The 19513-nt window shown below is 40.2% G+C and overlaps 2 protein-coding genes across 2 annotated transcripts; both read right to left on the minus strand.

Moving 5' to 3' along the window:
* Positions 1-378: 378 nt before the first annotated feature.
* On the minus strand, positions 379-10958 carry heca (hdc homolog, cell cycle regulator). The gene is made up of 4 exons (XM_080833538.1): positions 10680-10958; positions 5768-6859; positions 4028-4182; positions 379-1767 (listed from the first exon to the last, which is right to left on the minus strand). The coding sequence occupies exons 1-4, from the start codon at positions 10834-10836 to the stop codon at positions 1603-1605; spliced, it is 1569 nt and encodes a 522-aa protein (XP_080689664.1). The 5' UTR covers positions 10837-10958; the 3' UTR covers positions 379-1602.
* Positions 10959-13283: 2325 nt separating this feature from the next.
* Positions 13284-17295, minus strand: abracl (ABRA C-terminal like). Its single transcript, XM_080831862.1, has 3 exons — positions 17221-17295; positions 14808-14873; positions 13284-13890 (listed from the first exon to the last, which is right to left on the minus strand). The coding sequence occupies exons 2-3, from the start codon at positions 14866-14868 to the stop codon at positions 13712-13714; spliced, it is 240 nt and encodes a 79-aa protein (XP_080687988.1). The 5' UTR covers positions 14869-14873; positions 17221-17295; the 3' UTR covers positions 13284-13711.
* Between the last annotated feature and the right edge of the window lie 2218 nt (positions 17296-19513).

Consider the following 19513-nt stretch of genomic DNA (forward strand, 5'->3'; position numbering starts at 1 on the left):
TCTGTTGTCTGTTTAATGAAAACGGGAGAGGAAGATAGTCTGTTATTTTTATTATAATCAACAATCCAGAAGGGATTTAAATTAAATTCAGAAAGTTTTTGATCATAAAAATACATATCCATTTTAACTTTTTCACAGGCATTTTTTAAATTTGCCTCACTGGAGATCATTTTAACCTAAAACAGCTTCCTTTCCAATACAGGATTGAGTCTGGTCTCAAGAGTTCAGAGTCTGGAGAAAAAGTTTAAACTGGAATAAAAGCTAATGAGAATGAATGGCAGGCTTTTCTTCTTACTTTTGAACGAAACGTCCCTGTTTATTCAACCAAACTATTTCCAATTGTTTCCATTGAATTTGGTCAGAAACTTAAACCTTACATTTAAAAGATTGTTTCGACAAACATCTAGTAAACATTTATCCCAAGTTGTCTCCAGACATACATGTGAATGTCTGTCTACCTAAGACTATGGACAAGCTCATTATTGCCTTGTAAACACAGAGAGATAACACTGCTCATGTGAACCAATACACCAAACAACCAATTGACTTTCTATATTACAATAGAACATTTGTGAGTAAGCTTACCTCACAAATCACTTTTTTTCATTGAAGAATTGTGACTTTCAAATTAGGATTGAACTAAAATGATGAATATCTGTGAATTGTTTTCAAAAAGGTAAAACAGTGTATTATACAGGGCAGCCGTGGCCTACTGGTTAGGGTTTCGGGCTGGAAACCGTAGGGTGGCCGGTAGGGGAAGTGGTAGACCACTGCTCTCCCATACCCACATCCAAGGCTGAAATGCCCTTGAGCAAGGCACCTAACCCCAATCACTGCTCCCCGGGCGCCGCCAAAGGCAGCTCACTGCTCTGGGTTAGTGTATCACTACCCTGGATGGGTAAAATGCTAGATAGAATTCAGAGTGTGTGTGTGTCACTATCTCTGCCATGTCATAGTCACTTGTCACTAGGGCTCATTTCCACTAATTTCCATTGATAAACAGACAAACTTAATGTCAACCATTAAAACATTTTTATACTTGGACAATGATTGATTTTCGAATTTAACAGTAACTGCACAAGCTGATTTTCGAGTTTAACAGTAACTGCACAAGCAAACCTTGAATGTGCTAATCTTGTAGTAATGTAATATATATACTATTCACCCAGTTCTTACAAATGTTTAGTTGTGTGGATAGGTGTGGAAATACTGTGTGAATAGTTAGAGATCTAATATTTCTTTTTTATTATATACACAAAATAGATATTTTGGTTTTTAGATACATTCACTTGTCAGTACATTTTATTTTCCTCTGAACAGGTTTAACCCAGTGTCTGCTGCAAACATTTTATACTGTAAAGGCTCAGCTTGTCATCTCTTCATACAGAATTCAACATAAGGATGGAACATGTATTCTCATGGTGCAAACACTCATTAAATCCACGTTAAACCATTTTTAACCTAAATTACATTTAAAAATGTGACAAAATATTTTATCCATAACATTCTTAACAACACCTATCCTTATATATATTACAGTAAAAGGCATAGAAAAGATTAGAAAATCATAGAAATAATGCTAGGACACAATTATACCATTTGTCAATAAGCTTCTAAGACCTTGAAGGATGAAAATGGTTTAACAAAATGATAATCCAGGTTACCACAATGTGGACATTGTTGGACATTGCTATATTCAGAGAAGTACTGCATCCCAACCCTCACATCAATGACTGGCTTTCCACAGTGTTTGCAGTTCAGGCGAGCCTATAAACACAAGAAAAGGACACATAGTTTAACAAGTTTCTTAAATACATTTCATGCCTCTGGGGGGCACCACAATAACAACTGATGTGTTACCCTGAGAGAATTGAATCAGTCCGTATCAGAAAAAAATCCTGAAAGGACGAACAGGACCCTGATGCACAGCAAATACATTATCCTATATATATATATATTATATACATCCTGCTTATTATACAGTTCTATGACTCTGATGCCAGCCTCCAGAACAAAAAAGCACACCTGATCCCATCATTCCAAGTTCCAGAATCGTGGCACCTGTTCGCTAGGGAGTAAGAGACAGAGATGGTCTCATCAGTCATCACTGCCCTTCCACTTTCAAAAGGTAAAACTGTCCTCCAAGACTTTGTCGACAGGTTTTCAAGAGATGTATGAGACTGTGAATCTGTGAACATGTATTTCAAGTGTATGGTCTTCCACAGGATAATGTTTCTGACTAAGGGCCGCAGTTTACCCCCTAGTTCTGTAGGCTTATTGGCATCAGTCTCTCCATGGGCTTCCATCATAAGTCCAATGTCCATACTGAGAGGGCGTATCAGAACTGGCAGACAATCCTGTGTTGCCTGGCCCTTATGCGTTCTATGTCTGATCAAAGACCAAATGTGGTGCTACATTGTGGATCTTCTGGATCATCATGGTCTCACCGCACATGCAGGCAGGCCCCTATGACTAGTGCTGCAACAGTCTAGTGCAGAAATGAGCAGGGCCTGTACAAGGAGTTGTTAAACTCGACCTTCAAAAGACTGAGCTCAGAAACATACTCTAAGACGAATTTTTCAAGAATTTTTGATAAAATCAGAAGAAAGGAGATTATTGACCTCAGACGGTTACGTTTTTTTCTTTAGTAATGGAGAAACTTGAGCCTGTAGTAGCAGTATCAGTTATGCTTGATCATGCAATCATCACACAATAGTCATGACATAATCCAAGTCCTGATGTTAGAATCTGGCACTCTCACAGAATCTGAAGGTGCTTTGTTAGGCTCTATTCACTATTGGGGAAGAGACATTTTGGCGAGACCTTCATCAGCTTCTGTGTTTTTGTCCATGTTTATCTTCTTATTTAACCTTTTTCATTGGTCACACGATTAATGAATGATAGTGGGCCAATTAACCTTGGAAATTGTTTAAAGAATAAAGGACTTGTGGCCACAGAGGATAAGGCCTCTACACCAATAGATAACTAAATCTGCCAAGGCATGGTGGTGGTTCCTGACTACAAGGTTGTTCCTGTCCATGAGGTGGTTCCTCTTTTCCATGGTTCCTGTCCACGAGGTGGTGCCTGTGCCCGAGTCCGGTCCACAGTATGAGTGTGTGTATGAATGTGACTGGGTTCCCTTGTTGGCTCCAGATCCCATTTTTGATTTGTTGCCATAGCTCCTGATTCAACGCCAAGCCTGTTCGCCACAGGCCTCTTGCCTGGCCTGCAGAAGGGTTCCGGCTTCGCCACAGGCCTCCTGTCGGGCCCCCGTTGACCTCCAGCGCGGCTTCCAGAGCCTTCTGTATGTCAGGCCTCCCTGTCATCCTCCCGAGCGGCCAGGTCCATCAGTTCTGCCTCTGGGTCATCCAAGTGATCAGATTTTTTTTTTTTCAGGAGCCAAGCGAAACTTACAAAACTCTCACAGTCATATTGCTTCCACTACTTAAAGAACCCAGCTTTTACTGAAGACCTGACAATAAAATCAGATCTGCGTTTATTTCATATGAGGTCAACTACTTTTGACATTCCTGGCTGGATATCCAACCACAGAATGTATACCTGTGCATTAGCAATTAGCAATGTGACCAAGGAACATAGAAAACCATTGGTTTCAAAACTAGTGCAAAATTGGTACCATACTGAACTTTAGTGATCTCTGAAAAGACGTTTTCAGACTGATCACTGATACTATGCCTCTGAAGCAGCTTGATATATATATATATATACAGAATGTAGTCATCACAACTAACCAATGGGAGTGGAAAACCAGTGGAATACCAATTCTGGCTTGACTTATCACTGTTGTAATGTACAAATGAGCGTTAAAAAAACTGAGTGCACAGATGTCACCATTCCAACATTTTAGTGCAGGCGCCCCCTGCCGCCCCTCAGCAAGAAGCACCTAGACACACCACTGCATCCATGTCTGTTTATTCTTAGTTTTCAGCAAGACGGGCTTAAGACAAATCTACAAGCTGTGGAACAGAACTGCATGTATTAAGTCGTTTTCAAATGGCTGACTTACCTGACAACAAGGTGATGCTGCCAATATATCAAATGTGTACAAAGTCCCCAACTGGTGCCAACTGCCATCCCATCGCGATTTACACTTTATACAGACAATTTTGTGGACTCCTTCCAGACAGTCCACACAGATGGCATAGAGGTGCATCAGTCTCCCTTTAAGGACAAATGACAAATTTAAAAGGTGCTTTGCAGTATTACTTTACTTATGATTATTCATTTATACATTGTCTTTTTCAATATTCCTCAAACATTTTGCCCTCAAGTCCACTTCTCTGGCCATAGAAAAATATTAAAGCAATACCAGAAACATGAGTGATGATAATATCTATGAAATGTCTATGAAATACACTCAAATACATTAGTAAATACATAAATACATAATAAACGTTCATAATTGTATTATTTATAATCATTTTTGATCATATTCAATTTAATGATTGTATAGGCCTACATTACATTCTTGGGTGCTCTCATCTTTGAGTCTTTGAGCATTTCCTTAGACTGCACTTTTTCTTGACTTGTTTCGGGGATTTCTAACTTTGTTTGAATGTATTCAGCCAAGGTGTATGTAAACCTCCGAACTCAACTGTACACGTTAGGCCCAAGACGTGAAACATAAGCCTGTTCTTTTCCACTTTCAAGTGTAGCCTACAGAGAGTGGCATGCTGCAAGGCCAGCAAGAGTGCTTTGAGGGCTAAGAGAAAGAGGTTGAGGACAGTCAGTAAATTAATAAAGGTCTATAACTGATTTTGATGTAGCATAAGTCTTGCATAGGTTTGTTACTCTGCTCTGCTCTCATAATATTTTTGAACTCTTATTCATCATTATGGACATGGAACTTTGTTCCCCAAACCATCTCACTTTCTACAACAACTAGTGAGTTAGACATATTAGACCAGTGGTGGGCAATTAACTAGACTCTACTATGACCCCTTCCACCAACAAAAGAAATAAAATAAAATAAAGATAAGCGAAGACAAATGGCATCAGTAACGATTCTCATTTAATAACTTTGCCAATTATGTGTCTTTAGTTTGATCATATTTCACAAATATATCATATATTAAAACTAAATAAATAAAGGTGAAAACAATATAAAGACATACAAATATAACAAACATACGGTTGCAGTAACACTGATAAATTGATTCATAGTACGTCCTGCTGGTGACTCCAGTGAGAATTTAATTTAAAGCCTTTATCGTCATTGTATTTGCATAAAACAAAATTTGGAGCACTGTTCCTGTTGGTGCCACAAGGGACAACATATCACATTAAAAAATACAATACCTAAAGAAGATAAGAACAAGTACAGTGGTACTCCCCCTGATGCACGTTCTAAATAAATAGATACACATGAATAAGGTGACTGGGATGGCATAAGTGACTTTCAGTAGAATAAAGTGATAGAAGTGCTGATATTGCACACTGAATTTCCCGTTTTAGTGCATGTCTGAATTTAATGTTCTGATAGCTGTCGGGGGAATAAACTGTGCTTTGGACGCATGGTTATTGCCCTCAAGGACCTGTACTGTCTGCCAGAAGGCAGGAGAGTAAACAGGTGGTGGCCTGGGTGTGGTGTGTCTTTGATGGGCCGCTTTATTCCATACCTGCTAAATATTACTTTTATCCAAATTAATTCCCTTACCTGTACCTTACCAAATTAAACACAACATTTTTAAAAGCTGATGCCTGACTTATAACAAGTAGAGAATTCAGAAAAATCAAGTATTACTACCTTGTAGATGGCAGGGGACATCATATTCAATTTCCTCATGTCGGGAGGGGCTGAGAAAAAGGGTTCCATCAACAAGTGGGAACTGCTCAAAGATAGGCAAAGTCCGCTGGCAAAGAGCACAGTTCACCACATTGCGATGGCAAGCACTCAGGGCAGACAGGATGAATTTTCTCAGATCCTCTCCTTGTCCAGCATAGGCGTCATCTTCCATTCGAACGTGGTAAGTGTTCAGCTTGTGGCGGGGGATGTGAGTGAGCAGCTCAGACAGGTCAAGCCTCCGTAGGAACTGTACAGGACTGTCCCCTGGGGCAAAGTGGGGCAGTGGAAACCCACCTATGTGCTCCATGTGACTGCCACGGCCTGAGACTCCACCGGTCACAACATTCTTTCTGTGATTCTCCATGTGAAGAGCGTTCTTCAAGAACTCACCCAAGTGTCGAGAACTACGAGGTCCCACAAAAGAACCGGGGGATAAGAAGGAGAAGCCTGAAGGAGGGGAATGACTTGGTAGATCACTGGGAGAGTGAGGGCCAAGGTTACCAACACTATTAAGCAAGCTTCCATGAGCCCTCTCCAGAGAGTTCTGCCTGTCAACCAACTGGCGGTGGGATGGATCATGACTGGGAATTCTAGGGACCAACTTATTGCCAATGGGCTGCTTCCATTTTTTGGAGTCTTCTGGGGGTTCCCCACCAGTGATCCCTCCTCCTGAAGAGCTGATGGGCTTTCCTACACTTTTTTCCAACACTAATTTCTTTTTTCTGTCGTCGTGCATGCGTCTGACCTGGTACCAGTCCGTGTCTTTCTTTAGATGACCCATACCACAGCGACAGGAACAGAAGCGGAAGGCAAGGTCATAACCCTTCTTAGTCCACATGTTCTGACGGCATTGTTTCTCATTCCAGCTTCGAGCCCGGCCTATCGAGTTAAACTGCACTAAGATGCTGCTTTCCCATTCGTAAAAGCACTGCAAGTGCATCCAGGTGCTGTAGGGGCAGCCTTCACTGTTGCACAGCACCTTCTGGTAGTCATCTCTTTCAAGGTTAATGGGTCTTCCAAAACTGCAGACAAGAGGGGTGGCACAAGGGGCCTCTGAAAATCAAAGCATACAAGCTTTTGATTAGTAACTGCATGCTCAGGTGTCAATCAGGGTGTTACTTTTAAAGGGTTAACAAATAAATGTAACCTGCTAAACAGAATACATTCAAGCATGGATTGGTCATTCCGTGTGGTTTCATCTAGAGCGTTTAAGCTAATCTCAGAATTTCTTAATTTTTCCAATCAATTTTTTTACAAGAATATCTATTACTTAATAATCTATTAATAATTAGGAGGCAAAATATCAACATATTTACAAATAAATGTATGCAGGATTTGACACTTCAAAAGTCATTGTGGCTCCTTTGTAAGGTTGGACATAAGTGATATAAGTAGATATAACAATGAAGGTACTTCATACAAATGTTCACACAACAGTGAGAGCTCTGGTCTAAAACTAGTGAGCCTGACAGGCACGCCAAAGCCTTGCAAACACAAACAAAAGCACAGTTGGCACCCATAAAAACTTGCTAGCATGCTATCTGGTATCTTTTGGCAAATGACTGCTTCCCGTTGCTTTATGATTTGTAATAAAAAAATCAATCTGTTTAAGGGACATCAACCAGGTTGTGAAATAATACAGAGAATGAAGACTAAAGAAACAAGGTGATTCAAATGCTTAAGCGAGGAAAAGACCTCCAATTAAGTGTTTTGATGGCCAATTAAGCACCAATGTGTCCATATGAATCAAGTGGAAATGGCATGACAGCACCCAGATGCTTTGTAGAAAAGCCTGCCCCCCAAACCAAACATCCAAAGAAGATATACTATTGGTGATGGAGGTCACCACTGTCCACATATCACCCCCCAAAAAATCAGTTCAGTGGCTTACAATCTTAAAGAGCTATCCATCCTAAACTGGACTCTATTGGTGGGTGGAAAATACAACATTGTCATAGAAGATCCACATTGAAGCATGTTTAGAGGTTGCCTAAGATATGGGAAAAGGTTTACATGGGGAAACGTGTATATGGTCATATGAGACCAAAATAGAACTTTTTTAGACCACCTGCTGTGGGGATATTTCTCCACAGCAGGAACTGGGGACATCTTTTTTTAAATTGAAGGGAGGATGAACAGAAATAAAATCTACAAAATACCACAAAGAAACCAGTTGCAGTCTGTTGTGAAGGGTAAAGGCAAAATAAACACTGGAGTGGCTCAAAAACAGTAAAGTGAACATTGTAGAATGGCTCAGTCAAAGCCCTGATCAAAATCTTACTGACAATATGTGACACTACAGTCCAGGAGCACCATCCCATCTACCTAGATGCTAAACATAAATGATTGGTTGCCAGGATGTTGGCAGGGTAATTGAGGTGGTTGCTAGGGTGTTGCTAGGTTAGTCATGATCATTCAGTGTGGACACATGTGTCCAATTTCCGATTTCAGTCCGATTTAAATTGGAGATTGGACACATGTGTCTCCCCAAATCTAGATTCATTGTGTCCGACTTGAGTCCGACTGGACTCCGATGTAAACCCCTGGATACACGATTCGATTCCGCTGGGAATTGGACTGGGCGCGCATGTGTCTCTCGAATCTAGATTCAAATTGGACAACAACAACTTTTGCACGTGCTTGAGATCGTGCCCACAGACATAAACATGCATCATATATGTCTATGATATGATAATCGCTGCTAGACGCTCAGTTCTTGTGCTCCCTCTCATTCACGTTGAAATACTGAAACCGAAACTGAAACTTTGAAACTGGAACGCAACTGTTTGGGACAGAACGGCTAATTCAGTGAACAAATATTTTCATATTACTTTTCCACCAGTTGTTAGTCATGTAATCCATTCATATCGATGTGAATCAATCAATACTAATACAACTTTAACTGTGGTGTGTTTTTGTTTCATTTCACAACGTATTTACTGTATAATCAACGGTAGCAGATGTAAACATTCCGCATTTGATTTGAACTGACGCGGCCAAGATCTAGATTTGTCACTGCCATGTGCTTTGAGATAGAGCAGTTAACCCCCCATGGAGACCCCATGGAGAGAATCGGATGGGATCGGAGTGCTGCCATCATGTGCCCGCACTGATTGCTATAGTTATTCAAGAGTCTCCTATGCTGCTGGCTAGGGTGCTGCTAGTCATGTTTTAATGGTGGTTGCTAGGTTGTCATGATGATAGTGGTTGCTAGGGTAATTGAGATGGTTAGGGTTAGGGCGGTAAGGGAGCCTGGATTGCCATGAGAAAACAATGGGAATTGATGGACAGAGTAATAGAAAGAAATATGGGATGTAGATTGAAGAGTGGATACACTTAAAGTAACACTATGCAACAATTTGACACTTTTTGAGGTATGGTTTTATAGGCAACTAGTTTTGGTACCATCCTCTAATTAATTTTGATCGCATATGGTCATGTGAAGGACAGATCAAGACCTGTGTCTTTCCCACTAGCCATACAAGATATGCCCTTAGTATGTAGTTCTGTTTAACGGGCTGGAACACCCTGCAAAAATGGAGGAAAAGCTTTCACATGCATGCCTTGCCAGGTATACTGCAAAAAGACACCAGTTAGTGTGTTGGCAAGCTTCTATCAAAATCTATAAAATATGTTCTGCGCATGAGACCATGACTCCCCTGAGATCACTCGCTGATAGTGAGCCCTGCCTTGGCACTCCCTATAAGAGGCTGGGGTCATCATACATGTCTATGGGGGTCATCTCCACGCAGGCTGTCACCGCCGTCACATCGGCCTTATTTGACACGACCTTTTCTGAGCTGAACGATTGGCGTAGACCACCTCTCTCGAAAGGCTCAGACATTGTCGGAAAAACGACCGGATCACATTTAGGCGTGTGCTACATGAGGCAATTATAAGCGCATTACGAGTTTTGATCGGATCACACGCGATCTTATCGGATCACATTGACACATGTATAAGGGGCTATTGTCAGCTGGGCTGTTGGTGATGGTTACAAGGTTTTTGCATGCCTTTTAGGTAGTTAGCGTACTAGTTTTGGAACAGAATTCCGTATTGCTGCTTTAATAGACAGGGTGAAGACAACCAGTGCACAAGGGGGTTGTGGGCACTTGGTTAGGGTTGATGTATAGTTGACATACAACCTCAACGTCTGACACAAAGTATTTAGAATCCATTGCTCACCTTGAGTAGGCCTGATCTCAGGGAATAACCTACGTTATAGATTACATTTTAGAACATGAATTAAACTGTGTAATCTGAAGTAGGCCTGCAATGCATTTTTTTTAAAAGTAACCCTCCAATCACATTTTAAAAGAATTCCAAATAGCCTACACCTGAAGTGGAGACTTCCAAAGCTAAGCAACAGAAATTCTACACACAGTATTTATTCAAAGACACTATTGCTCTCACTTAAAGGAAATGTTGTTGTTGTTTTTTTTTTAAACAGAATTGGGATAGGCCTGGGCCAGAGTTTTTTTTTTTCTCTCTCTAAGCACTACCCAGTATAGTTTGGGTCAATTACTGTTTTTACAGTCATTGGTTGGGGTTCAACACTCGGGTCAACTAGGCTACCTAAACTAAAAGTGTTTTATATAACAATCTGTGTAAAGCTATTTTGCCCCGAGGTAGCCTATAAACTGCCCGTGAGTTAGTACGTTAGCATTCAGAACCGACTCCAAACAAGGCTAAACATTTACGAAGCCTCACAATATTTTTGCGCTGAAGGCCTAGCTACTGTGACATTGGCACACCTGGAACCAGACGTTCTACGTGATTAGCCTAAAACACATGTTGGGAGTAAGCGAGGCATCTTACCGAGCCGTACAACATTAAATCTTCAGAGCAGTCAACACACTATGCAACTCCTTACCACCCCTGTTGTCTTGGCATGGTCCCACCGTTGCTCCTGATAACGCTGTTGCACCTCCTTGGGCCCCCCCTGATGCAGTGGTTCCATTTTCTTGTTCGTCGCCGCTGCTGTTTGTGCGTTTATTTCGCTTCCCTTTGTTGGTTTTCTGGTTGGGCATAATGGTGTTCCTTCCTGTCACAAATGAGGACGACCTATCAGTGAGTGTTGACAAACATTTCCACAATCGATCGGACACGGTCTGACAAGTGCACGGTTTCCACCTGCTTTCCGCCCGATGGTGATTCCTGATCTTACTGTTACAAGATAGGCTTGCTCCAAATTTAGATACGAAGGTAAATTGCAAAGAAGGCGTGTCCGTGTTTTGTTTTCATTTTTAGCTCTCAGTCTGAAATGGTCAGGCGGCGTTTCCTCTAGTAGTGACGTAGTCAACAGTCTCCACCTCTAGGACTGACGCTCATTGCTGCAACTTAGTGAATGCTTAAAAAGGTGTACAGTAAAAGCAACCCACAATCGTACAAATAAAAGCAGAAATACCTATTGTTACTAGCCTGCATTCAAAGTATAGACTAGTCCTAATCAACAAAGACACATTGTGAGACAGCCTTTGTAGCCTGGTAGACTAAGGTGGATAATATAGTAAGGAGTGTATATCATTTAATTTGTTCAGTGCCTTATTAAGTTAGATTTGTCTGTCCATAATCATTTTCAATCATCTGCTTTTGCCTTTTTAATCTTTTCCTTTCAATTATATTTATTTGCAATTTGTTGTATGGGATAGCGTTCATTTCTGAGAATAACAAACTGACAAGATTCTGAAGGTCTTTGCTACTATTTTTATAACCATACCACATTTTACAATGGAACTGTAGACCATGATCGAATCCAGAGCTGCACTCAAGTAGCCCACAGACAACCAGTTTTACTGCCTCCCAAAACAACACAATGCTTTTCAGCTGCACAAACCCAATTGCATGATTTACCGTCTGAATAATGTGCCATTGAAACACAGAAGAAATGGTTGCACAAGCTGGGCCTTTGTACGCCTATCGAGACATCCAAAATCTGCTCTTTTTTCCCCCAAATATAAATGGGATGTGGATACATCTCACTGTATTACTACAAATGGAATCTCCATTTAATACATAAAATACTCCCCGTAGGGCAGAAACAGCGGTGTGTATGCATTGCCAATCTCCTCTGTTTTCACTTCAGAAGCAGAGCGGTAACAGAAAAATGGCCATTCATACAAATGCAATTATGTTTAAATAAGGTACAAATGACACTACTAAAACCTGTTATCGATATGCTGGGTTCACCACCCATTCAAAATGAAATGCAGATATTTAAATAAGGACAACCTCCATAAATCAATGTGTTTTGTGGCAATTTGTCCAAAACCCCCAAATAATTGTTCACTTTGAGGATGTTTTAAAGGTGCGCCTTAGATTATAGAAATGCACCTAGGATGCACTGCTCTCAAAGGGGCCATACATACCAACACCCATACATCATCACACTATATTGTTGAAAAGATAGCTTGTTTACTGGTAACGGACAATGATTGTTGGTGTTGTTACCTTTTTAGTCATGGTCTTATTAATATCCAGTTTACTTTTCATAATTATGTGGTATTCTGATGTGCCTGTTCCTTATGTGTTATCAGAACATCGAACGATTGGTGCAGTGGGTTTACTGGGAGTGTCTTATATGTGTCAAGCTCTCCCCATGACCATGAGAAGTGTACTCCAATGGTCTGCACAGTCACCTCAATCCAACAGAACAAATGTAGGATGTGGTGGAAGGGGAGATTCACAGCATGAATGTACATCTGACAAATCAGCAACAAATGTGTAGCATCAAGTCAACACTGTCAGGACTACGTTGAATCCTTATCACAATTAATTCAGCCTTTTCTGGGGCCACTCAGGGTCTACATAGGTATACAATTTAATTACAGAACTACCCACCCAACTATGACACTAGGAATTACAAGTGAATCATAGTTCATGAAGTTTATGAAGGCACATGTGATGTGCCAAACTACATTGCCAAAATACATCTGTTAGCTTGCTGGCTTTCAAAAGGTGCCAAATATGCTGTTGCTGGGGTTTGTTGGTCTTTAGCTAATTAAGTTTGCTAATTTTACACACAAAAAACACCCTCTTGAAATTGCAAAACCGGTAGTTTTCTTTAAGAGGACACACCTGAATGTATATAAACATATTAAATATGACACCTTCCCATCTCTCAGTTATCTAAACATGGACAGAAATACCAAGTCCAGTTGGAAATGACACATTTTTCACGAGGCAAACGTCATGACACAAAGAGTTATTGAAGAACTTTGAGGTGAACGGGTGTAGAAATGTGGAAGTCTTTTTATCCATCACAAATTTTAAAATGCTCTCTTTCCAGACAAATGTTCTTGCTTGTACCTCTGAACAATTGTTAGATGCCCACAAATGTGGTGGTATAACAACTAACCAAAATAAAGGTATGGTGTTCTACAGTCTTAAAAGGAATGATTTCCAATTTAAGTACAACAATACATTTTATTTTTAACAAGTTGAAACGTGTATGAATGTATGAAAGCTAGCCTAACTAAATAAGTGGTGGGTGTGACTCAAATCTGCCTGATAATTAATCCTTGGATGGATTGTACAATTCAGTGGTCTGATTTGCTATGATACAGAAGAAAACATGAAGATCAAAAGACAGTCATTCTTGTTTTTATAACAAAATATGAGAGAGAACCTTTGATTTGACATTAGTGGTAATATCAAAAGGATTACCAATGAAATCATCAAGTCTGCAAGAGGTAGCAACCTCTTAAAGAAGCAATGTAATCAGTATTTGGTAACGGACATAACTGCACAATACTTTGTCTTTCCAGATGGCTAAAAATGATTTCTTAAAAAATAGGTGTTGACATTTCCATATCAAAATGAGACATTGAAGCATTATCAAATGGACTGTTTCAAGGCAATGGTAGAGCTCTGTTAAATACAGAAGAAAATACTGTGTTGCCAATCCTACAGGAGAATAACATCAACATTGTCATGAACACCTTGAAGAAGCAGTTCTCCTTCAAATGTTAAGATCTTCTTTCTCTTGGCGGCCCTCAACGTCCCCACAAGGGCTTCAAACAAGTTGGCACACTTATCATCATTGAAAAGAACTCCAAATTTGACGCTGATCTTCCCAGCTGCATCTGAAAAAAAAGAAAGAAAACCATACTTAATGACTTTCACCATGGCAATCTGACTTGCTTTGCCAAATGCATTGTCAAATGCTGCCTGCTTGACTATCAATAGATTAGAGTGGATTAAACAAATAAAAATGGTCTATGACCACAAAGCATATGTGTAAAATATTAGATCAATATATATAAAATATAAAACTCAAAAAGGTGCTACTGCTGTCACCAGCACATCTCTTCAGGTGCCAGGGTTAGGTGAGCTTTACTCACTGCACAGCTCTGTACCCACTGGCATGGTAACATCTACTTGTCAGAAATATAACAGATATCAAGCAGTGTGTAGTGTTTATATGTATAGGGGTCTCTTAAATCACAATCCTTATTATTGTGGTGCAAAAAATTCTGTCAAGCAATGTGTGACATTCCAAGCAACACATGAGGAAGTAACATTGCCCATGAGTGCTGTGAGCAAAAAATCAAAGGTGAAGTGAACTTTGAGCCTCCAGTGGACTCTGAAAAGTCACACCAAGTCCCATTGCTGACCAGATAAATCATAGAGCGGTCATAGATCTGCCCACATGTGAACAGATCACCTATGACACATGTTTATACTAGGTGTGAACAGGCTCATAGAATCGGACAGCTCTGATGAACTACGTTACAATGTGGGCTGTAATGTCTGAATTTGTTCTTATAATTTCCCCAAATCCAGATGAAGCATACAAGATTCTTAGGCCTCAAGCTAAACAGGAAACGTAGCATTAGCCACTCCTTTCAATATGCATATGACATTTTCAAGAGAGAGGTAACAAAAACATCATGAGTTCCACCACAAGACTAAGTCATCTTGAGTTCATGCACTCATACAAAGTCTTGAGTGATGTACACACAGACTGAACAACGTTCATACTAAGCTGTGGAACTCTTACCCTCAGTGCCAAGGCGACGAATCTCTTCCACCAGCAGTGTCGTTTCGTGCTCCACATTCATTGTTACTGTAAAACAGAAAATCATTAATGGACAGGGAGATAATTACTTAAATGTTTTAAAGAGGGATTAATTCAATCGGTCATCAAAATGCTAACAAATCATTGCTAAATCATGCCATTAATGACATGACTTTTCAAAATCTTAAATTATTGCCCTTCACATAAGTTATGTTTTTATAGGCTGTGAAAATCAGTGCTGTCAAATGCCTTTTCCAATGCAAATGTGTGAAGCGGCCGTTAGAACAAAGACTTCTAGCTATCCTTTGCCTAGAGGCAATTGTATTGTTATGGCGCTATATAAATAAAAGTGAATTGAATTGAATCCTAAAAATAAATCTGTAAAAGTTTTTTTTTTAAGAACACATTTACATAATCAATGGGTCCAGTCCTTTTGTTTAGCCTCACAATGCTATTGGAGAGTAAATGTGTATATAGGTCTGGCCATCCAACACAACCTGCAAACTTTCTTTAGGCTCATCTCTTTGTTTTATTTATTTTTTGTTGATAATGCCAATGTCTAGAATCCACTCACCAAATCAGATTTTGAGTTGTTATGGAGGTGTTGCAATTCCACACACTGGGTGAGGTTGGTAGTCAAAAAAGCATCTGCACCTTACACATTACATATGTGTTACAAATGTGTTTTCCTTGTGAAAGTTCTTACTTTAGACCAGAATGAAATAAATAAACAAACATTTTTTGGTTGCAGTATATGAAATGCATCTTATCAGTTTATATACATTTAACTGATCCTGGGCTTTTTCTGAGCTTTGTTAATTTACCTAAATAGCTGCTTGTTGCATTTGGTAGAAAAAGGTTCTAAATGTTTGAAATATTTTTAGGGATGATGGTTGCATTGTTTAGGGACCGGTGAGAATGCTCTTGAATGTGAGGATGCAAGTGGGGGGTTGCATGTATCCTTTTAGTATGGAGCACAATCCACTAGACAGTATTCTATGACTTCAGTGGCATTTGCAAATTAATTTGCATTGAAATTAAGACAGGAAAATAGTTAATACTTTCTCATTTTCAGTATGCCACTAGCAAAGAGATGTCTTATGTACAGTGTGTGATGCCATCCAAAATGGAGATAATGGAGATAACGGAGATGAAATGAGAGACAACATTGATGCAAATCGCGAAAAGGCAGTATAGGCTGCCAGTGAAGTGAAGAAAGAAAACCAACAACCCGCTGACTGCCCAGTGATTATGTGGACAAAGAGCCTCAAACAAACTAACATACCATACCCTGTGACCTGTATCACTAGCTGAACAAGCATTTGATCAGTCCAAGAAGGTGGTTTAGTGACAAACCTGGGCAAGTTAACTAATTTCACCCAACGCTTGTCCTAGACGGGCAAAAGTAGTTTAAAACTAACGAAGCACCGCGTATGTGTGTTTATGTTTATCACAGAGCTTTTAGGAGGAGGTAATGCAAGTTTGTTTCTATTCATCAGCGCTAGCAAAAATAAAAGTTCACAGAAGGCAATGAAGTCAAAGAATGGGCACTGAAGGTGCATTTTTGAAGACGACAAAAAGAACGCTGAAATGCGCCTGTTTTTGTATAGCCTACGTATTTTTGTTGTGATAGGTTTGTATGAAAGCGCAATGGTGTACAGTATGCATTGTGCTTCCGCGTAAAGATGTGAAGCAAAACCTCATCGTCTATGGCCAATATGGGTTAGAGATGGGGTGGGGTTTTAATAAGGAATTCTCGAAATAGCGTCCGTAGACCATAGGGGAAAAAAGTGTAGATGACTTGATGCCGGTCAGAACTATGTATGAATACCGACGGGCAGCTAGATGACCACGAGCAATAATTCGCTGAATTTGACAAAAACTTCAGGCTAATATAGGCTAATGAAATCCCGCACCCTACATTAAACTTATTCGGATAAACATTTTCTGAGATCACGGAAAGCTTTTGCGGAATGCAATTAGTCCATCCTATTATTTGGATATTAATTAAGTTTTATTGGAGGTTTCTTTAGGGTGAAATGCTACGCAATGAAAAGACGCCGCATCAACTTGGAATCCCTACTCTAAGAAAAATCAGCAGATCCAGACGACGGAAGAACCAACGCGGAAGTAGGATAACAGTGCTTGCAAAAGGCTAGGACCCTAATGGCAGAGAACTGGGATCTTAAAGAGGCAAATATAACCAAATCTGAGATTCGATAGGTTGCCTAAAATGACAAGTTTGTCCGGCAAGCAAAATCCCTTTGGGGAGAATTGGCTATAAGCCTATAGGCCACGTTAGCCTACAAAGACGACAAAGAATATATAACGCTCTACGACAACCTTTTTAAAATCATCTGAGCGTATTGAAATCAAAACATCTCTTAATGCTTACCTGCGTTGAAAGGCGTTGGTTCGCACACAATGCAAGGTCTATAGTCAGAGATGCTTGCTACTGCTGCAGGACTAAACTAAAACCTATGGGATTGGAACAGAGAGGCGGAAGAGGAAGACAAGGTGCTCAGTTATTGGATGACGAAACTATGGCTTTATTGCTTGAATGGGAGTGTGTTGGAGAATCAGGAGGGGGGGTCAATTGAAAGATTACAGACAACATTATTAAGTGTGGAAAAAGACATTCAGACGTTTCCCATAAAAAAACATTCACTTCATCAGTGGAACACGGACTACACTGCTGTTTTGGACATTGCCATGTTATGCTCTTATTTCTAATATAAATCATTTATTTGGTGTTACTCAATGACATGTTGGCCATGTAGAGTAAACCTTGCCAATCATGCCAATAAAGCCCATTTACATTTAAATTACATTTTTTAATTTGTGTTACCTTTGTGGTCCTGTGCATTTTTCATGGGGCACAGATCTTTTAATTCCATCCACTTATTCAGTGAGTTATTTGCCCAAATATTAAACACTCAATTTGCATGTCTGACATCTGTCTGCTCATACAAAAATATCCGATTTTCCAAGTGTGATTATCTTCAAGTCACCACTTTTGTAACATGCAAATGTACTGGCGTAAGGCTTTATGTTATACCACTGCATAGTGTGCTCCTTTCGTCATAGCACAGCCTCATTCTCAACTGCCCGTCCACGCTCCATCTTTGTTAAGAGGTGGAATCACACTCACTCAGGTTTTTCCTTGGATTATAGTCGGGACTCACTTTTCAAATTCTGAGGGCAACACCAATCAGCAACCAGTGAGGAGAGTCTCAGGAAGATTCTGATGAAGATGCCCTATGAAAAAAAGACCTATCGCATTGTTACTTAGTTCACTGGATTTTCATTTTAATCCAATGAAAGAAGAGAATGTATGTTATTTTTCATTCAGACCTACAGTACACTTGACCAGTTTGTCCAATGGAGGCCTGTATCTGTATCTTGAAGATTAACAATGCTATGTGGCTGAAAGACACAACATGTAATGTCTTTGCCCCTACCCACTCTGCGTTTTCATCTGTGCATGTGTAACGGTAGCCAGCAGGTACAGTGCTGTGCAGTGATTCTTTACAACCCCAAAACATGTTCACACACAAAATAAATAAACATAAATCAAAAACACAGAGTACTCATAAAACAAGCAAATTCTAGGCACATTGGAACTACCAAAACTAGGCAACATAACCAGGCCACATTGTAAACACCATTAACACCTCTCACAGCAGGTAAGTGTTTTCTCATGCATCTCAAATAGTGCCATGCTCCTCCAATGATTCTCCCTGACTGGGTTGAGGCACCCTTTAAATAACCTGCCACCTGGGCTTAATCAAGCCAATTGGACCCAACCATTGTACTATCTGTAACAGTGATTTCAGCATTGCCCAGAGGAGGAGATCCCATTTCTTTGTAGGGGGGGACAATACATGGTAACATTTCAGAGAGTAATTCCTGTGGGGGGGGGACATGAAAAAGTTGCTCTCTGGCCCTATTGCCCTCGCTCTGTTCCGTTATCCATACCCTCCGTACCTACCATCCTTAGTTTGAGTATGTAGGGTGTTCTCAATTGCGGCGAAAAGAAGTATACCCAAAGGACCCGTATGTGTACTCATAACGGACAGAACTTTGAGTGTGGAACCAGTAGGCCGGATGGTGAACCCTGTTATCGTTTCATCCCGCTCCGCAGACGGCGAACTACACAATATTTAGCTCATAAAAAAGAACGAGTTGTGCTGAGCCACCAAAAAAAAGTTTGCAGCTGACTTTCCAGGCGATTGTCGATATGTCTATGTTTTATGCAGAACTAGAGCCTTCACAGCGTAATAAGATTTTGATCACGAGTGGTGGCACGGTTCGACATGTGATCGTTCTTCACCAATGAGGTAGCTGCTATTTGACAACAGACTGGCAAGATGGCGACCACCATGGTTTGAATTTACGTTACAGATAAAAAGGAAAACAGCCGAACATCCTCAAAATCGGGCCAAAGGGATTCTAAACAGTGGTGTATACCTAGCCACGTCCAAGAAGAACAATGAGGCAAATATGCGATAATGTTATGTTTATGTTAAGTCATTTAAATCAAGTTTGAAATACATGAAAATACGCCTGACAGAGGATCTAACATGGACTGTGAACACCCAGCAAACAGTGGGGTGTACTACGAATCTCGTTACAGATAGCCGGGCTATCTAGACATAGTGAGGCTTGCTAAAACCTTAACTGGGGCT

The sequence above is a fragment of the Sprattus sprattus genome, assembly GCF_963457725.1.
Source record: "Sprattus sprattus genome assembly, chromosome: 2".
Classification (NCBI taxonomy): Eukaryota; Metazoa; Chordata; class Actinopteri; order Clupeiformes; family Clupeidae; genus Sprattus; species Sprattus sprattus.

Coding starts and splice junctions, on each gene's coding strand:
- heca (XM_080833538.1), bottom strand. CDS start 10,836: ATGCCCAACCAGAAAACCAACAAAGGGAAGCGAAATAAACGCACAAAC. Junction 4,183..5,767: donor TGTCCCCTGCCATCTACAAG/GTAGTAATACTT, acceptor TTGTCCTTAAAG/GGAGACTGATGCACCTCTAT. Junction 1,768..4,027: donor CAGCATCACCTTGTTGTCAG/GTAAGTCAGCCA, acceptor TTGTGTTTATAG/GCTCGCCTGAACTGCAAACA.
- abracl (XM_080831862.1), bottom strand. CDS start 14,868: ATGAATGTGGAGCACGAAACGACACTGCTGGTGGAAGAGATTCGTCGC. Junction 13,891..14,807: donor TCGTCGCCTTGGCACTGAGG/GTAAGAGTTCCA, acceptor CTTTTTTTTCAG/ATGCAGCTGGGAAGATCAGC.